This window comes from Diceros bicornis, chromosome 21 (genome assembly GCF_020826845.1).
Source record: "Diceros bicornis minor isolate mBicDic1 chromosome 21, mDicBic1.mat.cur, whole genome shotgun sequence".
NCBI classification, from domain to species: domain Eukaryota; kingdom Metazoa; phylum Chordata; class Mammalia; order Perissodactyla; family Rhinocerotidae; genus Diceros; species Diceros bicornis.
The window spans coordinates 40,428,295-40,455,420 of record NC_080760.1 but is presented as its reverse complement, the minus strand read 5'-3'; the positions used below and the strand labels follow the sequence as shown (position 1 = coordinate 40,455,420).

General features: G+C 38.3%; 1 protein-coding gene across 1 annotated transcript in view; it reads right to left on the bottom strand.

Annotated features, from left to right (window-relative positions):
• NSMCE2 (NSE2 (MMS21) homolog, SMC5-SMC6 complex SUMO ligase) overlaps positions 1 to 27,126 on the bottom strand; it is a 228,433-nt gene that overhangs the window by 172,588 nt on the left and 28,719 nt on the right. Inside the window, exon 3 of the mRNA XM_058564928.1 lies at positions 4,545 to 4,651. Within this exon, the coding sequence (XP_058420911.1) occupies positions 4,545 to 4,651 (107 nt within the window). The remainder of the gene's footprint in view (positions 1 to 4,544; positions 4,652 to 27,126) is intronic.

The window sequence follows — 27,126 nt, the reverse complement described above, 5'->3', positions numbered from 1 at the left end:
TTAAGTGCGTGCACTCCGCTGCTGGCGGCCGGGGTTTGGATCTGGGCGCGCACCAATGCACTGCTTATCAGGCCATGCTGTGGCAGCGTCTCATATAAAGTAGGGGAAGATCGGCACGGATGTTAGCTCAGGGTCAATCTTCCTCAGCAAAAAGAGGAGGATTGGCATGGATGTTAGCTCAGGAAAAAAAAAAGTTGCAAGGGCGACCCCCATGATAGTGGTTGGACTCTTTATTGTCTCTTATTTGAAAAAACACATAAGTGAAAATGGATCTGAGGATTCCTTGAACTAAACTGGAGCCCACCCTTTGGAATTTGAAGCCCACAGAATGAGATTATAGGTTTTATTTTAAACAATCACATAAACACAGAATCAGAAATACACAGTATTACTGTTTATGCAAAACATGATAAAAAGTCTTGTTTCAAGAGGGATAACTCCTGTTTGACTAGTGAAGTGACTTGAGAAGCAGAATATCAGTAATAACATCATTCTTAAATAAACTACAGCCGTGACTTGTACTGCTAAGCACAGTTCCTGGCACACAGTAGGCACTCAACTATCTGTGAATGAATGAATCACTGACCAACCTGAGGTGGGTTACTCAACTACTCTGTATACTTAAACTTTCTATATATAAGTAGGCCTTCTCTGGCCTAATTTTTTCAAATTAAGTCTTTGGACTGATCGAGGCATCCTGAAACTCTGACACTGAGACAATCAGAAAAAAGATGCTTCCATTTCATACAAAAGTCACATAAACACAGAAGTTATATACCTCGATTCCCATGTTGAGGCTCATTTGACTTGCACCTTAGATTAAATATCACTTCCTCAGGAGAAGGAGTCCCCCAAGCCCCCAGCAGATATTATGCCCCCTGAGTTATTAACTCTCCTTGAACACTTTATTCTCCCTTTGTAGCACACACCTCAACAGTCACTAAATAACATCCATATTGTTCTTTGTTAAACATTTGTCTCCCTCTCTAGACTTCGGACATCTTGAAGGTGAAGGTCACATGGGCTTTGCTGATTGACTTCCTCTGTCTTGCACCTAGAAGTAGCTGGCAAATAGATGTTTAGTAAATATTTATTCAATGAACATTGGAGAACAAAACGCCAGCCAATGGTGCCTCTTCAATATACTCAAATAATAAAAGCTTAGAAATCAAGGGAAGAAACATTAGGTCATCAAAAGTCTAATGTTTAGAGCTTGACTCTGTTCTCAACATGAAACTCAAAAAAGTTTTTCCCTGGCAGTAACGGTGATAAAAGTGGTGACTGGACCACAGTATATCTGTGCCATTTTACAGCTTTCAAAACACTTTCATCACATATACAGTCTCATGACAGAAAGTCTCCAAAGAGCTCATACAGAACTCTCTGCAGTTCCACATGAATGTTTTAAGGAGTTGTGACAGGTATACAACCCATTTATCCTGAAAGTTTCTAGAAATGACTTATAGATTATCTGGGAATCTTTCAGTGCTCACTGCATAATATGCCCTCTACAAACTAGCTGGAGAAAAGTCCTAATTTATTTTTTAAGTTTCGGAGCACTGAAACAAATACTGATTCCAAATAAAATTTTCAGGCATTGTAGAATATGGTAGCTCTATTTTCTCAAAGGACAAAGAAGGGCAATCTGAGAGCTTCTTCGGGATGCGAGAAGGACTTCCCAGGGATTGCTGGTAAACTGACCCACACCTCTAAGGTTCCAAAGTAAACTGCTCAAAACTTCAGACGTACATAGCCTTCAGAATTCTGTGAAGGTGAGAGCAGGAGAGAGACGTTTATTTAAATAATAAACTCTAATGCTCTTTGATGATTAAAAAAATTTTTTTAACTTACCGTGACTATATGAAAAATTCATAAATAGAAAGACTACAGAGTGGATCAGAATCTGGGCAAATGATAAAGTAATGGAAATACTGTAGCTCTTAAAAGTCTATGACAGAGTGGAAGTTAAATGGGACCCATATGTGTTCCTATTATCTGTATTCTTTCTTAATAATCTGACTTAAAACAGTTTCTTTGTTTTAGAAGTCATGAACACCTGCATTGTAACTTAACTAGCTTATGTCTAATCCCATATGACTCTTGAATTCCAGAGTAGGACAGGTCAAAGCCAATAAAAGTTTTATTTCAAAGCCTTGAAATAAAACGAACAAAGCAAAGTATTTGTTTTCAAGAAAGATCTTGTTCCACCTTTCTACCGAATATGTTTGGAAATCTGAGTTTGCAATAACATAGTATCCTATATCTCTATCAAATTTGATGACTGTCAAATTATATCACAGTATCTAATCTGATTCACATAATAACCTTGTGAAATAGGTAGGCCAAGAATTGTATAGACGAAGAACATGAAGTCCAAGAGGTTACATTTCTAAGCCCAGGATCACAATTTAGAAAGTGGAGGAATTAAGAGTTGGAAGGGTTTCTGACTCCTAGACCATTGCTATTTCTAAAGAACTACACTATCCTGGCCCCTAAAGCTGCTGTTCATTCTTTATCCCTCACCAAAGCAAGCAATAAGATAGCAATGTCCATAACTTCAAGTGTGTAAAGAGTATACAGTATACAAAGAGTGTAAAATATTTCCCTCAAAATAATGGTTATATCCTCACTATGTCCCCATATGGTTTCAGGTCTTAGAAACCTTATAAAATTATGATCTACTATTTTTGGTCTTGTATCAATCTAACACAGAGAGCACAATTTTGTATCAGAAAAGGAAAATAAACATATTTTCTCCTCTTATAAAAGACCAGGAAACTTCCTGACAAGCACTAGAATCACTAAATCAAGTTGCTCCATTAGTCTAGAGTGAGGTTAGGGCTGAAAAATCGGATAAAACTTAAAGTATAATTTTTCCTATTTAGTGGGGTGGGGGTAATGGATGAGGCCTCAAGATGAAAGAAATGCTGTCAACTACTGAATGTGGGTGAGGGTGACGGTTTCTTTGTTGTTGACTTTTTTTATGAGCAACAGTTTTGGGAAAGGGGAAGAGTTCAATTCTTTATAGAAAAATACTTGAAGTATCTGTGAATCCTAGAGTTTAATAGAAAAAAAAATCCACATTCTTTAACTTCCAAAATCTGGTTTTCTTACCTATAATGTACACTGTGCTGTTACATTTGCACAGCATCAAAATTAAAGATAGAAAGGTCTATCAAATTCCCTCCACAGAATGTAATGGTCAAAGCAAGATCAATCTATATAATAGGCCTAACTCTGATCTTTGGTAGCAAATATACTTTATTCTATAAAGTCAACTTTGTTCTTTTTAGTCAGTGGTTTTCAACTCTGGATACATATTAGAACTAGTTTTTAAAAATACTGGTGCCTCAATCCTGCTTGAGACCAATGAAATCAGAATCTCTGTAGTGTAGGGATTGGCTGGTTCTAGAGGTCAGCTGGAGCTGAAAATGTCTGGCTTTGTCATCCAGTTTCAAATGCTCTAATATGATGTCATTTTCATATTTTCCTATGGAAGAAATATTCATAGTACCAAGACTAAAAGTCACAATGGTTAGAAATATCAGAATTTTACAAACTGAATGAGTTTATCACTTGGATATAAGCAGACATTCTTAAGTTAATCACAAACACTATACTTAATAAATACTAACCATTAAAAAAATTTTTTAACAAGAAAAAAGAACAGAAAAACTTCATATAACCATGAACATATAACTATGTAATACTCTTTTTAGTGTAAGTATTAAACCATATTTAAAAATTTACCTTCCACTGAATAGCAGCCAATCTTGTAAAATATTTGATTTTTGGAATTTTCCCATAGATATAAGTAGAAAAGTCAAATAAAGAAACCAGAAGTACAAGCCATCCTATTACACAGGTATATGAAATCAGTTTTCAAAAGGGAGTTTCCACTGCTCAGAGGACAAAGGACTTCTCAGAAACATTACTGCAATCATATTGCTCATTTCTTACTCAACACGGTACTGCTGAAAAGGATGTCGCTATGTTCCCACCTTAACTGCCTTATGTGTTGTTCCTGTGACAGCTGGAGTCAACAAAGATAAGTTTGCCTTCTGGAAAAACCAAAATGCCAACCTTCTTTATTTTTAAACTTGCTCTAAAACTCTTCCACATTATCTGATTCTATGAATTTTGCAATAGCTGCATATTAGTTAAAGCTGGAGACTGAGTAACCAAACCTGGTCTAAATTGTAGGCTTAAGTAAATATAACAATAAAAACAAGTTCTATGCAATTTTTAGCATTTTATAAAAATCTACTCACATTCAAAGGAGGCTTAGACTAAAAATTTCAAGACAAAAAAAAAAAGCAAGAAAATCTAAAATAGATGTAATATCCTAATTAAACATAGGTGGCCTAGCTGGGAAACTATTTAAGATTACTATTCTACGAACTTCCTGATTAAGAAGAAATTAATAGCTGCTGCAGTAAGGATAAAACAATATTAAAGGTTAGAGAAGAATTTTGATTTTGTGTTTCTATTTCTAGCTCAGTGAGTTGTAACCAAATACAAACAGGAGAGTGGTGTAAACTTACATGATTTATCGCAGACTGAACAGCCTTGACATAATGGTTTAGTTCCCGATCCATCATAGCAAATTCAACCATTGCCCTGTCCATACTGTATTCACTACTCACTTCAGCTGAAAGAAAAAGAAAGCAATTATTATTTTCCATCTAAAAGGACATATCGGGAAAAAGTTGCACCAATATAATCCATATCAGTCAACAGTCTAAACGATTTTGTAAAGGTATTACATATTTTAAAAAACTTCCTCAACATTTGCCTGCTTTATTCAAAATTCTGAGACTCACCCAGCAGAAGAAGGCTCAAAGGTAGAAAGGAAGACTCAGACTCAGGGGTTCCAGGCTGTGCCACTTACTTGTATGATCTTCAATCAGTCACTCACTACACTCAGCCTCAGTTCTCTCACCTGTCAAAATGGCCCAGTCATATATCCGCAGGTGAACCTCACAGGATTGCTAAAGATAAAACAAGGAAGATTCCCAATTCTAGTAATGGTAGGTTGGGTTATGTGGACCAATTCTCCTACTGAAAACAACTAAAATAATTGGATGAAGTAGAAAAAAAAAGACATCTCCTTAAAAATAAGATAGCAAGAAACAACCAGGGCAAAATTAGGGAAAACCAAAAACAAAAAGAAGCAGAGCACAGAACACCAAAGTCACATACCCTCCCCCAGGAAGCTGGGTCCCAACTACTCAGAATAAAGATGAACCGGAAGCAATCCCACCCTGCTCCTCTCAACTGCAGGGAGGTTGGCCTTGGCCACTGAGCAGAACAGAGGGAAGAAGGAGAGAAAACAAACCTCTGTGCAGCCTGAGTTCCCTTCACCTGAGTGTGCCGGGATACCTAAACTGTGATCATGGTGTGAGGTGGTGTCACACTGAAATTACCCACAGGTACTCCCCTCTGGGGAAGACACTTTCATCCTAGGCTCAAATAATCCCTACGAATAATCATTAAGGATAATGAGCAGACTACAGGGGGAACAACATAAAAAAAAAATAAAAACAAGGAAAAAGTCTTACAAATCCCCCAAAGAACAAGCCATCAAGAGTAAGAATCAGCATAAACAGATCCACAAATGTTTCAGATATTAGAATTATCTATCAGAGTACGAAACAACTTGCTTACTATGTTTAAAAAATTAAAATACCCTCAGCGAATACAAAGTGACTAGTAGATTGGAAAAGTGAGGTAATCTTCTTACAAGTGCTTTCACATTGTTTTTCAAGCTCTAAACATATAATTTAGTAGACTAGGAAAAGATAGAGAACATGGGATAATAAAAATTTTAACATTAAAGAAGGTGGATGAAAAAAAAATAAAGCTAATTTACTTAAACCACATTTGGGAAGGCACATACTCAGACTCTTCGTTCAAATTCCTTAACTCAGACAAATGTCAATATTTCTTGTCTACTCTGAATAACAATATGACAGACCATCCCAAAGTCATGAAATAATGTAAAATCCACTTACATTTGGCTTTAAAATGTGATTTTCCTAGACTTTAAAATTATGCTTTAATTTTACAATAGTCAGTTATAAGCACAAGCCATAAAATACCCCCTGGGTTAACCTGCTTCTGGTAGAATACCTCTTGGCTGGTACCATCCAGATTTCACAGAACGTACGTATATCACCATATAAGTTTTTCTGAGGAGGGGAAAGGCGCAGTGTTTACATGAGAAAAATTTGTATTTACCTTCCCAAAATTAAATATAATATTTTTAACAAAATGGTGTGTGAGAAAGATCTCAAGTCATATTCCAAATAAAACTGGCAGACTGTCAATCACAGGTCAATGTTTTGAAAATGTCCAAATGTCAACTAGGGAAACACGCTGTTTACGTGTTGCTGATACCAACCTGTATCTGTGGCTACATATACTACAAGAGTTTGTTAAAAATCAGATTAATTGCTTAACAATCAGGAAGAGCATTTTAAACAATTTATATCCTAATACGATGGTTTGTGACTTTAATATAGGCATTTTACTGTATTTAGTTACATTTTAGTAAATTGGTTATGGGTTTTGGGTTGACCTATAATTTAATTTACTCCATTTAAAATAATAAAAAATAGACTCCTGGTTTCACAAAAGTCTTATCTAATTAAAAGAAATTATGGGTTTTTTTCCTTTTCCTTTCTAGTGGAATCAGTATATTTTATTGATATTGAATTCTGCTACTGGGGCCGGTCAAAGAAGTGGGTCAAGCTAGTACTCTGAGCAAAGACTAAGACCATAAACTGCTTTTTCAAAACTCTAATAATAGAGGCATCTTCAAACTAAACAGGAACCCACTCTAAGATCTATTGAGGGCAAAAGTCTTCGAAAGTGTAAGAAATTAAAGCGTGTCAGGGGCTTAAATCAGTGAGAACTGACATAATGTTGGCAACCTCCCTCCGGGATTAAATGAGTTAATTTTCACAAGCACTTAGAAATGTGCCTTTAACATTAAAAATGCTATGGAAGGGTTTGCAAAATAAAATAAATAGCATGATGGTTCTCATTATCAAGGTCCCACAGATGCTAGTAAGACTTGAACCAGATAGCAACTTCAAATACAAGGCTAAGGAGACCGTCCCTGCAAAGGAGAGAATGAGTGAGGATGGGTCAGTGTTTGATGGCATGAAGCCTAAGGGAAGAATCTTTGAAAGCCAACTGTGGCTCAGCTAAGGCTCCCCGGGCCCAAAAATGTTGGGACAAGCCAAAGAACCTAAGTGATGAACAGTGCAGCCTGAGGCAACAAAGGGAATACACCAGAAGAGATCAGGAAGCTGGTCCTGAAAAGAACTGAGAATCACATCACAGCTGGAAGTGACGCCCAGTCAGCTAACTTCAGGCTCAAGTCAGTGCCTTGGTCAGCTGCAGAAAAAGGATAGAGAAATGAGAGACCAAAGACAAGAACCAGAAGAGACTCCCATAACGGAATCCAGAAGACAGACCACTACTATGTCCATATCAAGTAGCAACCTACCACAGCTATTTTAAGATTATATTTGTGATTCTTGTTATTCTTGTTGACCCTTATTTCTCTTACTATCGCAAATAATAACCTCTTTTAAAAAATGTTATTTGTGTCCATGTTTCAGAAACACCAGGCTAGGGAAGGCATGGGGGAAGTGTTCTGTTCTACTAAAGAATGGAAGTGGGAAAGAAGAGCACAGAGCTGCGTGAAAAAGGCAAAGAGGCCAAATAAATCCCTGAAGAATTCAGGAGGGGAAAAAAGGATAAACACATCAAGAGGGAGTTGGCTGTTGACTAAAACGTGGCCGGGCGGATGGGGTGAGTGTGGAGGGGCTGGCCAGCCAGAGGTTCCCTGCTCCTTTAAACCACAGCATAGAATCCCACTATCAAAATTCTCCCACTCTTACAGGGAAAGCCCTTCCTCAAAATCTGTACCAACCAAACCCTACACATCCTTCAAGGGCTGAGATTAAGCACGATCTGCTTTTAAACTACACCAGCCTAGATCTCACTTAATTTAATTTATCTTAACAACTATACTTGATACTCTGGCACTTTTAACCATAAACGATCCTGTCTTATATGCATTTGTCTCATTTCTCCAAACAGATTTTAATCCATTTGAGGGCAAGAATGATGCCTTAGTGCTCTTGAGATCCAACAAAGGATGACAGCAACTCTTCCTTCAATATTCTTATATGGCCATTAAGTTTGAAAATCAAACCAATAAGTTTGAAAATTAAACTTTCACCAAACTATAAATTGTCCTGCCTCAGATATTCAATTGAATTAAAATGTAAAGAAGATGTATGATATAAACTCATTTGCCTATTCTATTTTCACTGTGATTTTTCCATAGCAAAAAGTTTGGCACCGGCACTGTTGAGGGGGTGGGGCAGGGCAGAGAATCACACAAATGATGTTAAAATTCACAGAAGGACAATTCCAGAGAGGGAAATATTACTGTACCACACCTCTACAAGCCTGGTATTACAGAAGACTGGTGGAGATGAGAAAGTATGGAAAGTAATAACAATAAAAAAATATATCATAACAATAGCTATAGCTAACAATTAGTAAGCATTTTATCGTATGCCAAGACTGCACCAAGCAGACCATATTTCCATTAAACCTCAGAGCAACATTAAGAGATTGGTAGTTTTACCTCCACTTTACATACGAGGAAACTGAAGCACTAAGTAGCTGAAGGAATCTGCTCAGACACAAAGGTAGTGAGCCGCAGAGCAAGGCTCCAACTCAGGCTTTCCAGCTGCCAAGTTTGTACCCCGGCCCACCTGTGCTAAAAGGGGCTTAAACACGAGAAGGACAAGCACCTCCGACTCCTCCATGAATATCCAGGGAACGAACTCTCACGGGAGAAAATCACAGCCCTGAGCTTCATCTCAGCTCCGGGAGGTCCGCTTCAGCTAGGACAGTGGCCCACACCACTCCAATGTATCAGGCCTGGTCCTGGAGAATCTTTTCCAAATTCCTTAAGCAGAAGAAACGGATAACAAAAAGAAAATGATTTTCCCCTTTTAGAAGATTACTAAGTTTTAATGCTGGTGAAGAGAGTGACCGTTCACATCAGCAAGGCTAATTGGAGGTACTAAAAAAGCAACCAAGTCACTCACTGAATGCTAGGAGACCAACTAAGTCAGCTCTAGCTGCTGAGAAGCCTAAGCTGTACTAGGCCAACGGCACCAGCAGCAACAGAGATGGAAGCAGCAGCCATTCGGGTCAGCAGCAGAGAAACGTTTAAGGGGAAGGGAAGAGTCCTGGAAGGCTTCACGTTACAGAGATACTTCTGGCTCAGTGTCAAAACCATTTCTATTATCCACGCCTTCAACTGCCCTTCCCCAGCCAAGCAGAGTCTGGGGAGTGTAGGAATATTCACATTTCTTTGATGTGCTATTCGACAAGCATTTATTTACTATAATCAACCCTTGCTTGTGTTAATCAAATGAACCTAAGTGATATACTTGAACATTCATTTACAAGCTGATAAATATGCGGGCAAGTCTTGTGGAAAGAACTCAGTGACTCGGTGAGACCTGTGTAACACATCTGGCACGCTAATTAAGAAACGGTTCCAAGAAGTCAGTACAATAACTAGCTGAAATATGTCCCCTCACCCCCACCCCAGCAAATCAAGTCCAGAGGGCACAGATAATCTCTGGTTTACATTACAGAATTATAACTGTTTCTCTAAGTATGCCAGTTCCAGGGCTGTCCTCCTACACATCTGCATGTCTGTACCCAGTGATCCCGGTCAGCACTACCCCGAAAACTGTGGACTGCTAGCAGAATCAGAAGAATTTCTAAGTGTTATTTAGACCAGGACGGGCCATAGAATCGAACCTATTCCTTAAAGATGGTTTTGGTTTCATTTTGTTTTTTCCTGTTCAGTGGCAAACCCTAGAAAAGCAAAGAATGCTAATCACCAAAGGAGGACTTCTTTTCAGACTTTAGTGTTCTGATATTTATACAATATAAAAAGTGTCTGAATGGATACAGTTGGCCTGTGTATGTCCAACAAACCTATAATTATGCACTCTAAGCAGCCACGCTATTCATTAGACATGTCATCTGTTACTCAATGTCAAAACGCACTAACAGCAATATTATAACTATTACTAGTCTCTCTTTTTGAAGTGTTGAATAGGCACTAAAGTTACATGGTCAGTAGAACATTAAGCAGAAATGGATGATTGAGTGTTGCAATCACTCAACTTAAAACAAAATTCATGAGACTCCAATGAAAGGAAGATGATGGTTGAGGCAGGAATAAGTATGAAAGCAAAATGATTGTCAGTATAAAAACTAACAATCAATACGGGTTGTCTTGGATGTGAAAGACTAGGGCAAAATGAGGGAGAAGAGACAGGTCTAAGATAGGAGAGGAAGAAAGGAGACAAACTAGGTATTTTACAGATGTAGGTAGACTCATGTAAGACAAATTCCAGGTCCTCTGTGGCTCAAAGGTGTAGGTAGTAGGCCTGTAGCAATATGGCAATTTTTATGCGGCACAGCATGGACTCACGAGACTTTATCCAGGGTGAGTTCCAAGATTGTCTAGGGTCTGTTCACACCTTTTTGCTCAGTATAACGCCATTTTCTAGGCCACAGGTTAAAAATGGGGGAGCAGAAGATTCTTTATCTTGGTTTCCCCAAGTCCAGGTGGGGAATACACTAATTAAGTCAATACACTAATTAAGCTTGCGTTTCAGACCAGTGACCTTTCAGCAAGAATGGAGGGTAAGTGAGGCAGCTAAGACATGCAGCTTCTTGACCGACAATTCTAAATAAGGCCCCTCCCAAGCCACAGCTGTCTTTTAGCTGCAGCCTGAGGCGTGCACTAGAGAGAAATAAAACTCTCTTTCCCTGAGGCCCAGCCCCGAGGTTTGGGAAGCACAGCTGAAACAGGTTCCAGGGCACACAGTCTCCAGAGCCAACTAAGTTCCCTCATCATCCCTCAGGTCTTCAGCACAACTGCCTTCAGTGAAACAGACTTGAAAATGAAGACACCTTCCCTCCCTTTTCCCCTGGCACAACCATACACATCTCTGTGCTACCTCTCTACACTACCAGATGTCATTTTGCTTTGCTCTGCTATTCCCCGTGATCTCAGCCACAAGGTCCTTTTCCAGAATCCACCCTAAGCTCCAGAATAGGACCAAATGCTTCCTGCCTTGTAGGTCCACACAGCTACTCTACCTTGACCACCAGGACACGTGTGCGTGTGTGTGTGTCAGGGAGACACACCCTCAAGACACATTTCACCTACTCATGCCTTCCAACTTTTTGTCCCTAATTCAATTGCACAGTTTTGCCCACGGCCAAGTTGTTTCCTGAAATTCTGTCCCAAACAAATAAAATTGCAGAATCAGGTGCTTTTTATTCTACAAAGTCATGTGCCGGCATGCCTGAACAGGAACAACACCAATTATATATACTTGATTAAATTCAAGTCCATGCCTTCTATTAGTAAAATACTAGACTAAGACAAAGCAGCCATTTAGTGTTCTTAAGGGGTTGCTAACTCCAATTCAGCATGAATCACACACTCAGAAGGATCTGATAAATATTCAATGCCATTAAGTACATATGTCCACTTTGGCAAGGAGGAAGGAAGGATAGGAGGCAGGGACTCGCCTGACTGTATTTTGAATTTCCTAAAACAGATGGGATATATAATAGGGAGATTTTACTTTCTGAAATAGAGAGTAATTATTTCCTAATCTCTTCAAATTAAAACTTGATTCTTCTATACTTTGTAAACAAGAAATTTCTTCTTTTTGGATAAACTCAAGTAAATGACAGTATACACCATACTGCCTTTCCCTCCCTATGCAAAAAAAAACCCCTTCCTCTCTTAAAATATAGCTCCAGCTATCTCTAGCAACATATATCACACACACACCTGCCTCTATGAGTGGGTGTGTGTGTATGTTTTTCCTGGCAGCAGTATTAAGCAACTATTATATATTCATCAGAAGTCGACTTTAATGACTTACTCACTGCTTGTGCAATATTTAATTGAAACTTGGTTACTTCTCACTACACTGTACTTTAGTCATAGTTATTCCTCCACACAGATATTAGAGTGGCAAAGTTAAAACAGAATCCACATTATAAACTGCCTCCCACCAGAAATAATAGTGAAGAGTGTAACATTTATGGCAGAAATGACTAAGCAACTGGTTCTTTTACAAACACAGTGAATACAGGGGAAATCTTCAAGAAATATTGACCTTTATAATCATCTTTAGCCACCTATACAATTTTCTTATCATAACAATACAGAAAAGGGAAATTATATAATATAGTAACTCAAAAAGCCAGCTCTGGAGTCAGATTACATTCAGATCTAGGCTATATTACTTGCTAGCTGCGTAGTCTTTGGCAAGTAACTTTACTAGAGCCTCAGTTTCTCTCTTCTGTATAATGGGTACAATAACAGTACCTAACTCATAAAGCTGCTAGGAGGACTAAATGAGAAGATGTAGGAAAAATGATCAGCCCAGGGCCTGGCCTACAGTAACGACTAATAAGATATTATCTGTTATTATAATTATTACAGAATGGATAACTACTCCGCAAATGTAATTAGTCTAAATGGCAAAAGCATTCGCCCTCAGAATCAAAAAGTAGCAAGTGAAGAGCTCCTCGACTCTCTCAGCTGTTTTCACTAACTTGAGACCAAAGCACTAAGGTGAACTCACAAAACTGCAGTGCTCCATGACAAGCTGTGTAAACACACCCCTCCACACCACTGTCCAGAAACTCATTTACCTGGCAAATGCTTATTCAGCACTTATCACATGCCAGGCAGAGGGAAAACATGCTTTGAAGCAGGAAGGAGCAGCTACCACTGCCCACAGAAGGTAGGACAGGTTAACAGGTGGGGGGGCAAAGGTGAACCGTGTCTTGAAGGATGCATGTGTGCCAGATGTTCACCAGACTTGGGTAGAGGCTAACCAAATACCCTCAGTACTCTCCACGGAGGCTGACTTAGAGCTTAAATGGTCAAACAGAAACACAGGGAATGAATGAGGAGAAAGACATAGATTCAAAGTTCACTGAGCACTGACTACATGCCAGGCACTTTGAACATACTACTCATCCTAGCCTTTGTTACAACAATATGAATTAGGTATTATTAAATATAATTTTGAGATAAGGAAACTGATGCTCACTGGGGCTAAATCATTTGCCCCAGGTCACACAGTTAATAAATGGTAGCGTTAGGAACTGACCTCAGGTCTGAAGTAACGTTAGCGTGGAAGGCATGTGCTATAGTGTCTGAACAATTACACAGAAATAAATAAAATACACTTCATGCAAAAGTCATGGAGTAATGAATAGTAGGTTCTCTAGCTAGAGGAATTCTCCTAAATGTTACCTTCTTTTAAGAGAGAGAGAGAAAGTGAAAGAGACTGAGACTATTTAAGTCCATAGTTCTACCCCAGAGTAACGAAGACCATCTTTCATTATATAGACAGATATTTCCTTAGAATGTGTAGTTAATATTCTATAAATACCATGGTAAAGGTATAACTCAAAATATTGCTTGTAGTAAATAATATGAAGAATTAAATTCATAAAATCACAGAACTCAATCTCTGGATAATATCTAGTCTCTATCAGTCATCAAAAGCACTACGAATCCCAGGCTATGGGCATCTATCATTTTAAAACATATCTACAGACCTCTTATGCCTACCTATTATAAGGCCCTTGAACCTTCACGGTCAAGCCTGTCTTTTATATGACTTAAACCCCTTTTTTGCACCCTTCTTGCCCATTTCTTCCTGTCTAATCCCTGGTAGACTGGAAAGAAACAGTGAATTCAAGGCAGGAAGCAACATTTACAGCAGCATTTCTCAGCCAACAGAATTTCAACGACTGCCATTTCTCTCTGGTCTTCAAGTCCTTGGCTGTGCCCAAGTTCTAGCTACAGTGTGAGGCTTGACAGCCGAGGAGGCTTAAGAAACAGAGCTTGGCTTTGACTTCTGGTTCAACATCAAAGCTCTGGCATGAATTTGTGTCAGCAAAAACAAAAGGAAGTGAGGCTTAAACCTTATATGAAATTCAGAAAAGTAAGTGAGAATGCAGGTAAAGCACCCATGATGTCTTAAACACAGGAGACTCTTAATAAGTGGAGGCTATTTTATGTTAACTAAGTGTACTTTGCAATATTCCCCAATACAAATCTTCTAATTCACTTAAGCTAGTATCTACTGAGTTATGGAGTCATCTCACGCACTTTTTAAAATTAATAAAGCATTTGGTTAGGAAATTAATTAAGCATATGTTTGAAAAATTCAAACAGAACAATAATGTGGTGTCTCTAATCCTCAAACTCCCTCCCCAGAGTCAACCATTGTTATGAGGTTCTTGGGAATGTAATCTCACGGAAATATTCTATGTATAAGGCATCCTCTTTTTAGGACTACAGAAATTAAAATACTTATAGAAGTAGCTGAAATAAGGCGTTAAAAACAGCCAAACCGGAGGAAAAACTACTCTCAGAACGCCTCAGATTGAAAATCACGGCAATATTTTCTCTGTGCCCCAGGCTTCAGTAAGTACATGAATAGAAAGAAGCGTGAGCGGCTGCTTTAGTTTAGTGTCAAAACATATACTCTAAGATAAAACACAAAGGCAAACAAACACATCTGGGAAAACAACATGAATATATTAAAAACAAGAAAGGAGTGATGCTAAAGAAAGAACAGAACATGAGTGTTAGAGGGGGAACTTCCATTCACTCATTGAGCAAATATTCACCAAGGACAATCCATGTGCCTGGCACTGTGCTAGAAACCTGAAGAGAAAAGGGAACCAGAGAAACACTGTACCTTCTATCAAAGGGCTTTGACAAATGTCAACTCCACGCAAAAATTTCTAAAAAGCCCTAATATGACCATCTGGCCTTTGTCTGGCTCTCGGGGTGATGAGAAAGCTTGTTCCACTGCTGAATAGCTCTAATTATTAGAATCCTTCCAAAGAGAGAGCTGATTCAGCACCTCCCCAGAACAATTCTAGGAAAGGACAACAATAAATCTGAATTGCTCTTTCACACACATTAACTTATTTACACCTCTAACCTCTAAATACGTGATTTTACTCTCTGTTTTATATGGTTGAGGAAATTGAGGCTCAGAGAGGTTAAGTGATTCCACTGAAGTCATGCCTCAATATCAGAAGTAGGACTTGAACCCTGGTTCTCAATCCCAGAGCTACAGAAGAGCTACCTGCTGGGCCACACAGAAAGAGTCAACTCTTCCAGATCACAGTCTTTCAAAACTTAAGACTCAAAAGTTTTCATGTTTCTGAAATCTGGTATTCCATTTCATTCAGGAGGTGGGGGTCTTTTTGAATTTCAATATGTCATTTAATTATCAGCTAGCTCCCCCTATTTTCTGTGATCCATAGGTCTGACAACCTTGCTTCTCTTAGTTTTCTTGCAAGAAGTTAAATGAAATAATAACTAACATTTCTTGAGCGCTCACTATGTGCCAGACACTATGCTAAGCAATTTACATGCATCATTTCATTTAATCCTTACAATAACTCTGTGAGGAAGACATTATCATTATCCCCATTTGAGGGGGGGAAAAAAAAAAAAACAGGTTCAGAGAAGTTAAGTACCTTGAATTAAGGTCATACAGCTAACAATATACAGAGGGAAGACTCAAATCAGGGTCTATTAAACAACAGAGTCCACTCTCCTCACTACTTCAATAAATATCACCGTTTGGACATAACCCATTTCCATGTCATAAGACTTTGCCAAATGCCTTCCTGAGATCCACGCATATTAGATTAGAAAGCATCCCCACTGTACGAAGGCAGTCACTCTAGTTCAAATTAAAAAAAAAATAAAAAAATGAAAGAGAAGGTAGAGAGGAACTGGGACGGTCAAAAACAAAAATATCATGCAAGTTCATAAATGAGACAGCTACTCAAAAAAAGTATGATCTTTTGCTTACACATGGATAGCAACTACCTTAGACCAGCATATCACTGTACTCATTTTAAATAAAGTTATACCAGAGAACAGATTAAAAATCGGGTCAGCCTACTTTAAAATAGAAAGTTAATGAAGGTACACTTTAAACAGAAATTAAGTCCTCAAAAACTATAAACTTAAGTACAAGGAAATCTGATAAGTTTATTAGATTTATAAGACCTATCATGACAGGGACTGTAATTTCTCTTACTTACCTAACTCTCACATGTTGGTCTAAATGAGAAGTATTTTGTTCTGAGAAACATTTCTTCTTCTTTTTTTTTTTTTTGTGAGGAAGATTGACCCTGAGCTAATATCTGTGCCAATCTTCCTCTATTTTGTTTGTGGGTTGCCACCACAGCATGGCTCAACAAGCCATGTGTTGGTGTGTAGATCCGCACCCGGGATCTGAACCCACGAACCCCAGGCTGCCAAAGGGGAGCGTGGGAACTTAACTACTATGCCACTGGGCCGGCCCCCAAGAAACATTTCTTTAAGGAAAGAGTGGAAGGGCCACAATCACAAAAGAAGGGAACAACTGTATCTCATATTCCTATCTGTTGAAGGACAATTTCTATGCTTATTATTTTTGAAAAGTAAAATAAATTTGATTTCATGAAAACAATGGCAAATCAATCTGTTAAAACTTAAATCACTGATAGCTCAGAAAACAAATCTATCATAATTTATTTTAAACATTATAATAACTGTCCCATCTGATATAGCATATTTCCTTATATTTGTACCTCCACGTAGTACAAGTTCCTGAAACGATGTCTCAGAGGTTTTATAAGGTAATTCTTATTTTTTCTCATTATTTATCTCATTATTTATCATTTCTAAAATGTTATATTTTCATTTTAACTGATTTAAATCAGTAGTGACTCCCAATACTGTTTCTGTTTTGCCTTCTTTCAAAGCCTCTTTATCAAAGAAATAATGATCGATCCATAAACACTTAAATCTACTCGAAACGGCTCAGAGAACTCTTTATTGGATGAAGTAAACTACTTTTGTAATGGGAATGATCACCCACTAATGTTTCTGTTTCTGGATGACAATTAAAAGGAACTGCAAAGTAAGAAATAAAGAACTATTAATATTCAATGAGTAACTGGTTCTATAACACTGCAGTAGTATTTATAGAATGGGAGGTTCCAATCAATCACGTCCCACAGACGGTACCCAGGCTCCACAACCAAACAGAACCCAACCACACGCAAGACCTAAACCTTGAAGCCATCTCAGACTCCTCCCTCTGAGCATCCTCCACATCTAACCAATCACCGAGTTCTATCAAGTCAACTATTATCTCCTTTCCAACTAGAAGGGCCTTAATTTCAATCTTAATGGTTTCGTCCTCAGATTATTGATTTGCTTCCTTAGTGATTTCCTTTTCCAATCCCTTTTCCCTCTAATTTCTCTTTCTCAAGAACAAGTCTGACGTTACTCTCTTATTTATCAAAAACCTATCATGGTACTTCCACTTCTGGCCAAGACAGAATAACAGGAATCAAATTTATTATCCTGCCTTAAGCAACTATATATATATATTATAAATATATAAAAAACTATACAAATAACTAAATAAATGTTTGCAAGACACTAGACATCATGCAAGGAGGAAGAAGAGTGATTGGAAACATAAGAGGTGAGACCTACAATTGTCCCACCTTACTATCTTGAGGGAGTTTCCAGGCTGCAGGGCACACACCAATCAAAATCTCAATGGACTTTTTTGTAGAAACTGACAAACTGATTCTAAATTTCATATGGAAATTCAAAGGACCTAGAATAGCCAAAACAACCTTGAAAGAGACAAAGTTGGGGAACTAACACTACCGGATTTCAAGGCTTATTACAAAGCTTCAGTAATTCAGATAATGTGGTATTGAGGTAAAGACAGACAAAAAGATCAATAGAACAGAATAGAGAATCCAGAATCACAAACAGACGTATATGGACAGCTGATTTGATAAAAGAGCAACGGCAATTCAGTGGAAAAAAGTCTTTTCAACAAACGGTGCTGGGACAACTGGCTATCACTTACCAAAAAAACCCAAACAAAAACACTTTGATCCACACCTCATACCTTGCTCTATATACAAAAATTTAGTCATAATGGATTACAGACCTAAACGTAAAACCTGAAACTACAATGCTTCTAGAAAAAAATTACAAAGAAAAACTTTGGGAACTTGGGTTATGCAAAGATTTCTTAAATAAAACACCAAAAACACATGCATAAGAGAACAAATTGATAAATGGGATGTCATTAAAATTAAAAACTTCTGCTCTTCAAAGTAATCCATTAAGAGCACAGGATTGGGAGAAAATACTCACAAATCATATATCTGATTAAGAACTGTATTCAGGGCCGGCCCCGTGGCTTAGCGGTTAAGTGCACGCACTCCGCTACTGGCGGCCAGGGTTCGGATCCCAGGCGCGCACCGACGCACCGCTTCTCTGGCCATGCTGAGGCCGCGTCCCACATACAGCAACTAGAAGGATGTGCAACTGTGACATACAACTATCTACTGGGGCTTTGGGGAAAAAAAAAAAAAGGAGGAGGATTGGCAATAGATGTTAGCTCAGAGCCGGTCTTCCTCAGCAAAAAGAGGAAGATTAGCACGGATGTTAGCTCAGGGCTGACCTTCCTCACCAAAAAAAAAAAAAAAAAAGAACTGTATTCAGAATATATAAAGAACTCTCAAAATTCAATAATAATAAAAAAAGCCCAATAACAAATCGAAACAGGATTCAGAAAGACACTTCACCAAAGAGGCGAATGCCAAATAAGCATATGAATAGGTATTCAACATTACTGGTCATCAGGGAAATGCAAATTAAAACACTATCAGCTACCAGTGCATATGTATTAGAATGGCTAAAAAGAAGACTGCCCATATCAAGTGTTGATAAGGATGTGGAGTGACTAGAGTTACCTTAATGTATTCTACATGTAGATTCCTAATTTTCAGAAAACTATATTACTAAAAAAAATATTTTATCATATAATTTAAGCCAAGTTTAATATAATTTAATCTTATAATGACTCAGAAGGGACTTCAAATATTATGATGTCTCTCAGTGTCATCATTATGGTTTTACTAGTAAAGTCTGGAAACATGAGTCAGCAGAAATTTCTCATGTAACAGATATCAGGGAAACCAGCTTTTAGCCTATAATTACCTCACAAGAGTACGACTGCTTTTTATTATTATATGTTTTCTCTAATCCAGTGGTTCTCAAAGTGTGATCACCAGACCAGCAGCATCAGCATCTCCTGGGAATGTATTAGAAATGCAAATTCTCAGGCCCTATACCAGACAACTGAATCTGAAACTCTGGGGTAGAGCCCAGCAATCTGTATTTTAACAAGTCCTTTAGGTGATTCTGAAGTCTGGTAAAAGTTGAGATCCACTGTACTAACATATGTTTTACAGTTAAAATCATAAATTGTTTTTTCTCCAAGACTCTTTCAGAATTTATAGAATTTTAAGACACAAAGGAATTGTTACTTCAAATCCACATTTTCCACAAATCTAGAACTCAACCAGCTGTTTTTGTATTTTTATACTCCTAAATTATTTTAGGCCTTTTATTAAGCTAGAAAACCAAAACTGAATGCAAGGTCCCATAAATAATACATTCTACAAAAGCCATTGTTTTAAAACAAACTTTTCTACTTAAATATCCTAGTCATTTACTCACATCTATTTTTGCAACTGCCCCCAACATTCCTTCCAAATTTACTAGATTTGCTTCTAATTTCAGCTACCAATTGTTATCCTTCAGTGAACATCTGTGCAACTTTTAATTAGGTTCATCTAAATGGAATGGATTACAAAAATAATTCCAGTAATAAATTTTTAAATTGTTTCATAAAGATAGTTAAGTAAGACAGAAGCAGAATGAAAGTGCAAATGGTATTGGACTAAATCAGGATACCTGGGGCTGTCAATGATTTGCTTAGAGACTCTGAGTTAATAACATAATCTTTCAGGGCCCAGTTCCCTCTTGTGTAAGAGGAAGTTGGAGAAGATGTCCTACAAGGCCATTTCAGGTCTGAGAGTCTATAAATCTGTGATCTTACTCTTAGGCTCCATGGTACTGTACTTTCACATTAATGAGATGTTGCCAAATTATTTTCTTTAATTACGGTATCCATTTTTAACAATTTTAAAATTGTTTTAAGATAAATGCCTCTTCCTAGGATTCAAGAACATCACTGTAACACCGCTTCCTAGAGAACTGAATACAGTAAAAATGAACACACACAAACTTTCAGTTGCTGAAGCACCAAATGGCAGTGTAATTTTAATAGTCTCCTACTCTTTCTTAGATTGGTTAATTTATCTCTGAAACTATGGGGATGCACGGCATGAACTCACAAATGCAAAGCTTTCACAATGTTGTTAGCAACACAGACTCTGGAGGCAGACTGTTTGGGTCTGAATTCTGCATCTACCACTTAATAACTTTTTGTGATCCTGGGAAAGTTATTTAAACTTTCTAATCCTTAATTTTATCACTCTTCTGTTAAGAAAGGATAATAACGGCATTTTCTTCATACAAATTAAATGAGCTAATTGACAAAGAACACTCAGCACAGAGCCCAGCACAGAATAAACACTCAGTAAGCATTAGATATTTTTATTAATATTACTTGCAAAGTCAACATTCTAATCAGAAAGTATCAGAGCTGATCTGCAATTCAATTTGGTAAATACACATGATATACCCACTTTATGCAGGGTACCTCACGATTCACTACAGGGTCAAGGATTCTCGAACTTTAGGATGTATCAGAATCACTTGGGATGCTTGTTTAAAATGCAGATTCCTGGGCTCTGCTTCCAGAAGCTCCAATTCTGCAATTTTTAAATAAGCATCCCAGGGGTTTCTAAGGCAGGCTGTTGAGGACTGCAGCTGGAGAAACATTTCTGTAGGGGTTTCAAAGACAAAGAATCTCTCCCTTCAAGTACTTACAATCCCCAAGCATTTCTTCCACTGCAGCTACCACAGTGTTGCTCCTGTTGGCTGTGTACCATGTACACCTAATATGGTCCTTCCATGTAGATTCCATTTGCCATCATTTTAAGTTCCAATATCTGTATCCTGAGGCGATGATACAACTCAACTGTTTACCTTATATTTGAGATCTGCAAAATCCTCTAAACCCCAACACCTCCAAACCCTTGACTACAGAGGTTTCCTGATACAAGGGCTATGCCTGACCTCCGATCACAGAAAACTCATTAACCCTGACTGCTGACCTATAAACCTGACCATGGCCTCATTCATAGTCCTGCTCTCAGCCTTACACTTCCAACACTGCTGCCAGGAAACATCCCAGTATGTCTTCAGTATACTATATATTTTCAAAAAGAGATTGCAATGTGTCAAAATTCTTATAAGTTTAACTCACAAAACTTTATACAAAACAACAAGACAACAATCAGGGATCAGGGGATCCTGGAATGGAATGTAGACTATGACAAAGGAATTCAACTATATTTCAAATGTTTGATATAACCTCACTGAAGGGAGTAGGGGGAAAAAGGAACTGACCTAAGTAACCTTAAACAGTGTTTTGACTGAAAACTATAAGACTAAAGACAAAAAGAAGTGTACATAAACACTGTCTGCTAGCTGATGACCTTGTTTGTAATGGAGTACGGGTTAATAATAATTCTGAAACTGCTTTACATGTACACTGGGGTCAAACAAATAAGTAAATGGATGGCAGATGGCAGCAGCCAGGTTTCTTAACGTTGGAAAGGAAGTTACAGATAATCAAGGGACGAAAGACTAGCCTTTGACCATGTGGTACCAGATTAGAGTTGAAGACATGAGTATGAACACGTTTACCTTACTGTAGATACAGATGGACAGGTACAGAAACAATGACAGATACGTATGCATACATGTGTTAGTATACATACATATACTCACTAGCTCTGTCTGCTAAAAGGGCCTAGTGCAGTAACATTCTAGTAGCAACAAGCACACCCAGTGCCCTGATGTTGGTTTCTAAATACCATTTTTGGATAAAAGGAACCAGAGCCCCTTGGAGAAATAGCTGATTCTAGAGCTGGGGTAAGGAAAATACAATTCTTTACAGAAGAATCCCAAATAATTCAGGGAAATATTTATCCCTCCAGGAGGTGAAGCTTAATTCTCCCCCCCTTGAGTGTGGGTGGAGTTAGTCAACTTGCTTCCAAAAAATACTACGAAGAGGTGGGAAAAAAAGAAAAGTACCTTTACAGTAAAGAGACCTGACAAACATTACTGAGGCCAGGTGATCAAGGCAACATCACCAGTGAGTCATGTTGATGACATGTACCCCCTGGTATGACGTGACGAGAAGGCTACCTGACCTCTGTGATCCTCTGTCCAAAAATACACAACCCCCGTCTAATCACAACAAACCCAAATTGAGGGACATTCCTCAGAATACCTAACCAAGATTCCTCAAAACTGTCAAGGTTACAAAAAAAAAAAAAACTGAAACAGACTAAGAAGCGTTTCAGGAGATGACAACTATAAATGCAATGTGGTATCCTGGACTGAATCCTGGACAATGTCTTAAAAACGACATTAGCAAAATCCGAAAGGCCCAGAGTTTACTATTTAGTTTAATCAAGAGTAATGTACCAATGCTGCTTCTCAGTTTTGACAAATGTACCCTAGTAATGTAAGATCTTAACAACTGAGGGACCTGGGTGAGGGTATATGGGAACTCGGCACTATTTGCAACTTTTGTAAATCTAAAATTATTCCAAAATAAAAAGTTTATTTAAAAAAAGAGCATACGCACAAAATGAAGTGAAAGCGAGACTGCAAAAGGAAGTGAAGCTGCATTTAGAAAAGTCTACACAATAAAAAAATATATCTTAACTCTGTTGTTATTGGGTATAAAGAATTTTACTTGCATAGAACATGTAAGGCATTAGTTAGGCAACATTGTTTCAGCAACTTTTCTCTCGCAGTATTTACAATACCAATGAAACACACACACACACACACACACACACACACACACACAAACAGCCCAAATCTCTCCCCAACACCATCTTCAAAATGACAAGATTAAACGGACTCATGCTGGCCTGTGGCAAATAAAATGAAGGAGGACTCAAGAAGCACATTCATTAACTGGTTATAGTCTTAGACAAGTTACTTTATCTCTCTGGGCCTCAGTTTCCTGATCTTTAACAGAAGTAGATTTAAAAAGATCTTTCAGGGCCGGCCCCATGGCTTAGCGGTTAACTGCATGCGCTCCGCTGCTGGCGGCCCGGGTTCGGATCCCGGGCGCGCACCGACACACTGCTTCTCCAGCCATGCTGAGGCCGCTTCCCACATACAGCAACTAGAAGGATGTGCAACTACGACATACGACTATCTACTGGGGCTTTGGGGGGGAAAATAAATAAATAAATAAATTGTTAAAGAAAAAAAAAAAGATCTTTCAGGATTCTTTCAGGGCAAAGATACAATGGTCTACAAAAGTGACTACCAATACCAACCTCCTTGAAACGAAATTCTTCTAAATTTCCTCCTACCCTCCAGTAGGCTCCTTCTCAATCTCATGTCTGAAACTTTACCCAAGCCCTCAGAACGCTGGCCAAGGCCCTCATTCCATGGCTTCAGCTCCCATGTACAGGCTATTTCCAAACCTATACCTGTATCCTGAGCTCAAAGACCAACTACTTATTGGTCATCCCACTTGGAGACATGTCTAAAACTGAATTCATTTCTCCCAAAAAACTTATTCCTGTCCTTGGGGTTCCATCTGTGGTAGGCAGAATAATAACTTCCCAAAGATGTCTGTGTCTTAATCCCCAGAACCTATGAGTAAGTTACATTACATGGAAAGGGGGAATTAAGGTTGCAGATGGAAATAAGGTTGCTAATCAGCTGACCTTGAGATGGGGAGACAAACTATCCTGGATTATGTGGGTGCACCTAATATAATCACAAAAGTCCATTTAGTAAAAGAGAAAAATAGGAGAGTTAATGTCAGAGTGATGCAGGATGAGAAAAACTCAACCAGGCAGTACTAGCTTTGAAGATGGAAGGAATGTGAGCAGCCTCTAGAAGCTGGAAAAGGCAAGAAAATGATTTTCCCCTAGAGCTTCCAGAAAAGAACACAGCCCTACTACTGACACTGATTTTAGCCAGTGAGACCCATTTCTGACTTCTGACCTCAAGCTCTGTAAGAGAATAAATCTGTGTTGTTTTAAGCCACTAAGTTTGTGGTAATCGTTCCAACAGCAATAGCTAAGTAATACACCATATTAGAAAATGGGCCTCTGTTAACACGGATGCTTCAGTCAGAAATTTGAGTCCCACCAATGACTTCTCCCTTTCCCTCAATTTCCATATTCAATAAATCAGCGAGTTTCATCAATTATTGCTCCTTTGTCACTTACGAATCTGTCTACTTCTCACCAACTCCATACCACCTTCTGAGTCCAAATCACAATTATGCAATGCCTGAGGACGACTGCAACAGCCTCCCAACTAGTTGTCCTACCACCAGACTCATTCCTAAGAGGACACTTCCCACATTACAGCCAGAGAATTAATGCAAAATATGTTATCTCATTCCTCTTTTAAAACTTTTTAATAGCTTCTTACTGCCCTAAAGTCCAAACTCCTTAGTTTGACTTATGAGAGCCTATCCCCTATTCTGGCCCTTTCCTATTCTCTCTAGCCTCTTCTCAGTACACAATGGACATGTCTATTTTAGTCACTGCTATATTTCCAACACCTAGCACAGGTAGTATTAATCCTTTTGGTCCCTATATGAAAGCTACCCCTTCATTGAGAGGTAGTGTTTATTCTCTTTATCCATGAATTGAGGCTCGCCCTGTGATTGCTTTGAATAATTGGATTCAATGGAAGTGATGTTCTGGGAATTCTGAGCCCAGGTCTCAACAGGCCTGGCAGCTTCTGCTTCCTTCCTCTTGGAACAGCTACCATGCTGGAAGAAACCCAAACCACATGGAGAGGCTGTACGAAAGAGAATCCTCCGGCTCTAGTCAACAAATCCAGTTGAGCATCCAGGCAACAGTCAGCACCAACTGCCAGCCATGCAAGGGAGCCATCTTGCAAGTTCCAACCCAGTTGAGACCCCAAACGGCTGCCATCTTAACTGACATCACACAGAGTGGAAAAACCTTCCAGCCCAGTTTAGTCAACACACTGAATCATGAGACATTGAAATAAAGAAAAAAAAAGTTCGTGATTTTAAAACATTAAATTTTAAGATAGTTTCACGGCACTATGGGCATCTGCCAATGTGAGTTCAAACCCCACTCCTGGTCCCAATCTCATCTAGTGCTACTTAGCAAATTACTCCAACAAGCTCCATCTTCTGATATGAGGAACAGCATACAAGCACAGCGATGGGAGGATTTGCTGAGGGCCATCTTCGAAAAGAAGTTACTACAGCACGTGATACTCAATACTGCTAATAAATGTGTGAGCACCGTCCTATTTCTTAAACCTTGTTTCTTTGCCAGATCTAGATTTAAAATGTGTTTTTAATGAAAAAGAGAATTAAATCAGTCACCTGTTAAACTCTAACAGATAAAATCAAATTTTGGCAAATACGTTTTCCCAAGGATCTTTTGTGAAATCTATTCTCATAGTGCGCAACTGGGACCAACCAAAACCATTAAATAAATATAGACGAAAAGTATATTAAAATCTCTGTTCATGTGGCAGTCATTTGCTCTGCTTGTGCTATAACTATATTAAAATGTGAGGGGTAGATTATGTGAAGGATTTTGCTTATATTTTGAGAGGGTCCCCCACTAGTGATATGGCCAAGCATGGCAAGGATGAGAAGCAAAAACAGTATCCTTGGAGTGAAGATGCAAATATTTGTTAAATACAAAAATGAAAAGTAAATTACTGGAATAAATAATAAGTTAACCAAAAAATAAAAGAGGAAAGGAAAGAAAGTGCTTCACAGCTGAGCATTTGAAATACCTCTCAGACCTTGCATGGTCACCTCTGACATCCATCTGGGTCTAAGAGAAGGTGTCTGAGTATTACAGGGATTTGATACATGAATCTGGTAAGGTTCCTATAGGAATTACTATTTGTATTTTACTTTCCAATTATTAAGTACCTAAACACAGGTGCATAGTGTACTTTGGAAATTATAAAATTAGAAACAAGTTGCAGATAACAACACTACCCATTTCAGTATTAAGTTCCAGCCAAGATCCAAATGCCCTCGTAAGCTCAGCAATGAGAGAACAAAGATAAGGCAGACACAGGGTAATTCTTTTAAACTTAACAAAATCCAAAACTACCTAAGAACTCTGGAAGGTTCCATTTCAAGATAATAGAAGCACTAACAAAAACTGCATCTTCTATATAACAGATTATATAATCTTTCTTTAACTGGTTTAAAAGTCTATTTTAGTCTGTCCCATAAGAGCTCTGACCCTTTTTGCTTGAAATTAAATCCCATACTAATTTTTCTGAAACTAGAACACATTTCTGCTTCTTAGACTATATTGTAAATGTCACTTTCTTTCCTATTGAGAAGATAATGCCCATCCTCCCCCTCCCCCCACACACAAACACAGTTGGCCCTCACTCAACACACATCTCGGTGCCATTCTCCATCCCCACAGTAAGGTATACACTTTAAGTTGTTTTTCCACTAATTCTCTTTATAACCAAAGCAAATGTGTACAGGCTGACCAGCCAAGCTGAGAAGTAAATCCTGCATGACAAAGCACATAAACTATCTCAAACTAGGAACAACCGTGAAAAGGAGCTATTGTCCATATTTTACACGCATGGAAAAGGAAACTCAAAGAAGTGAAGTAATTGGTTCAAACTCTCACAGTGAGTAGATAGCAGAACTTGCATTTTAACTTACGGCTTACAACACTAATTTTGTACCATACTAATTCTGAGCCAAGAGCTCCAAAGGATCCATCTTTCTCACCTGCAAAGGGCCCAAATAATTATTAACAAAAAATAAAATAACTGACCAATAAAATCTGAGTACTATGTGCCAAGCACAGCATTTCACACACATTATTTAATTCTCACATCAACCTAAATAA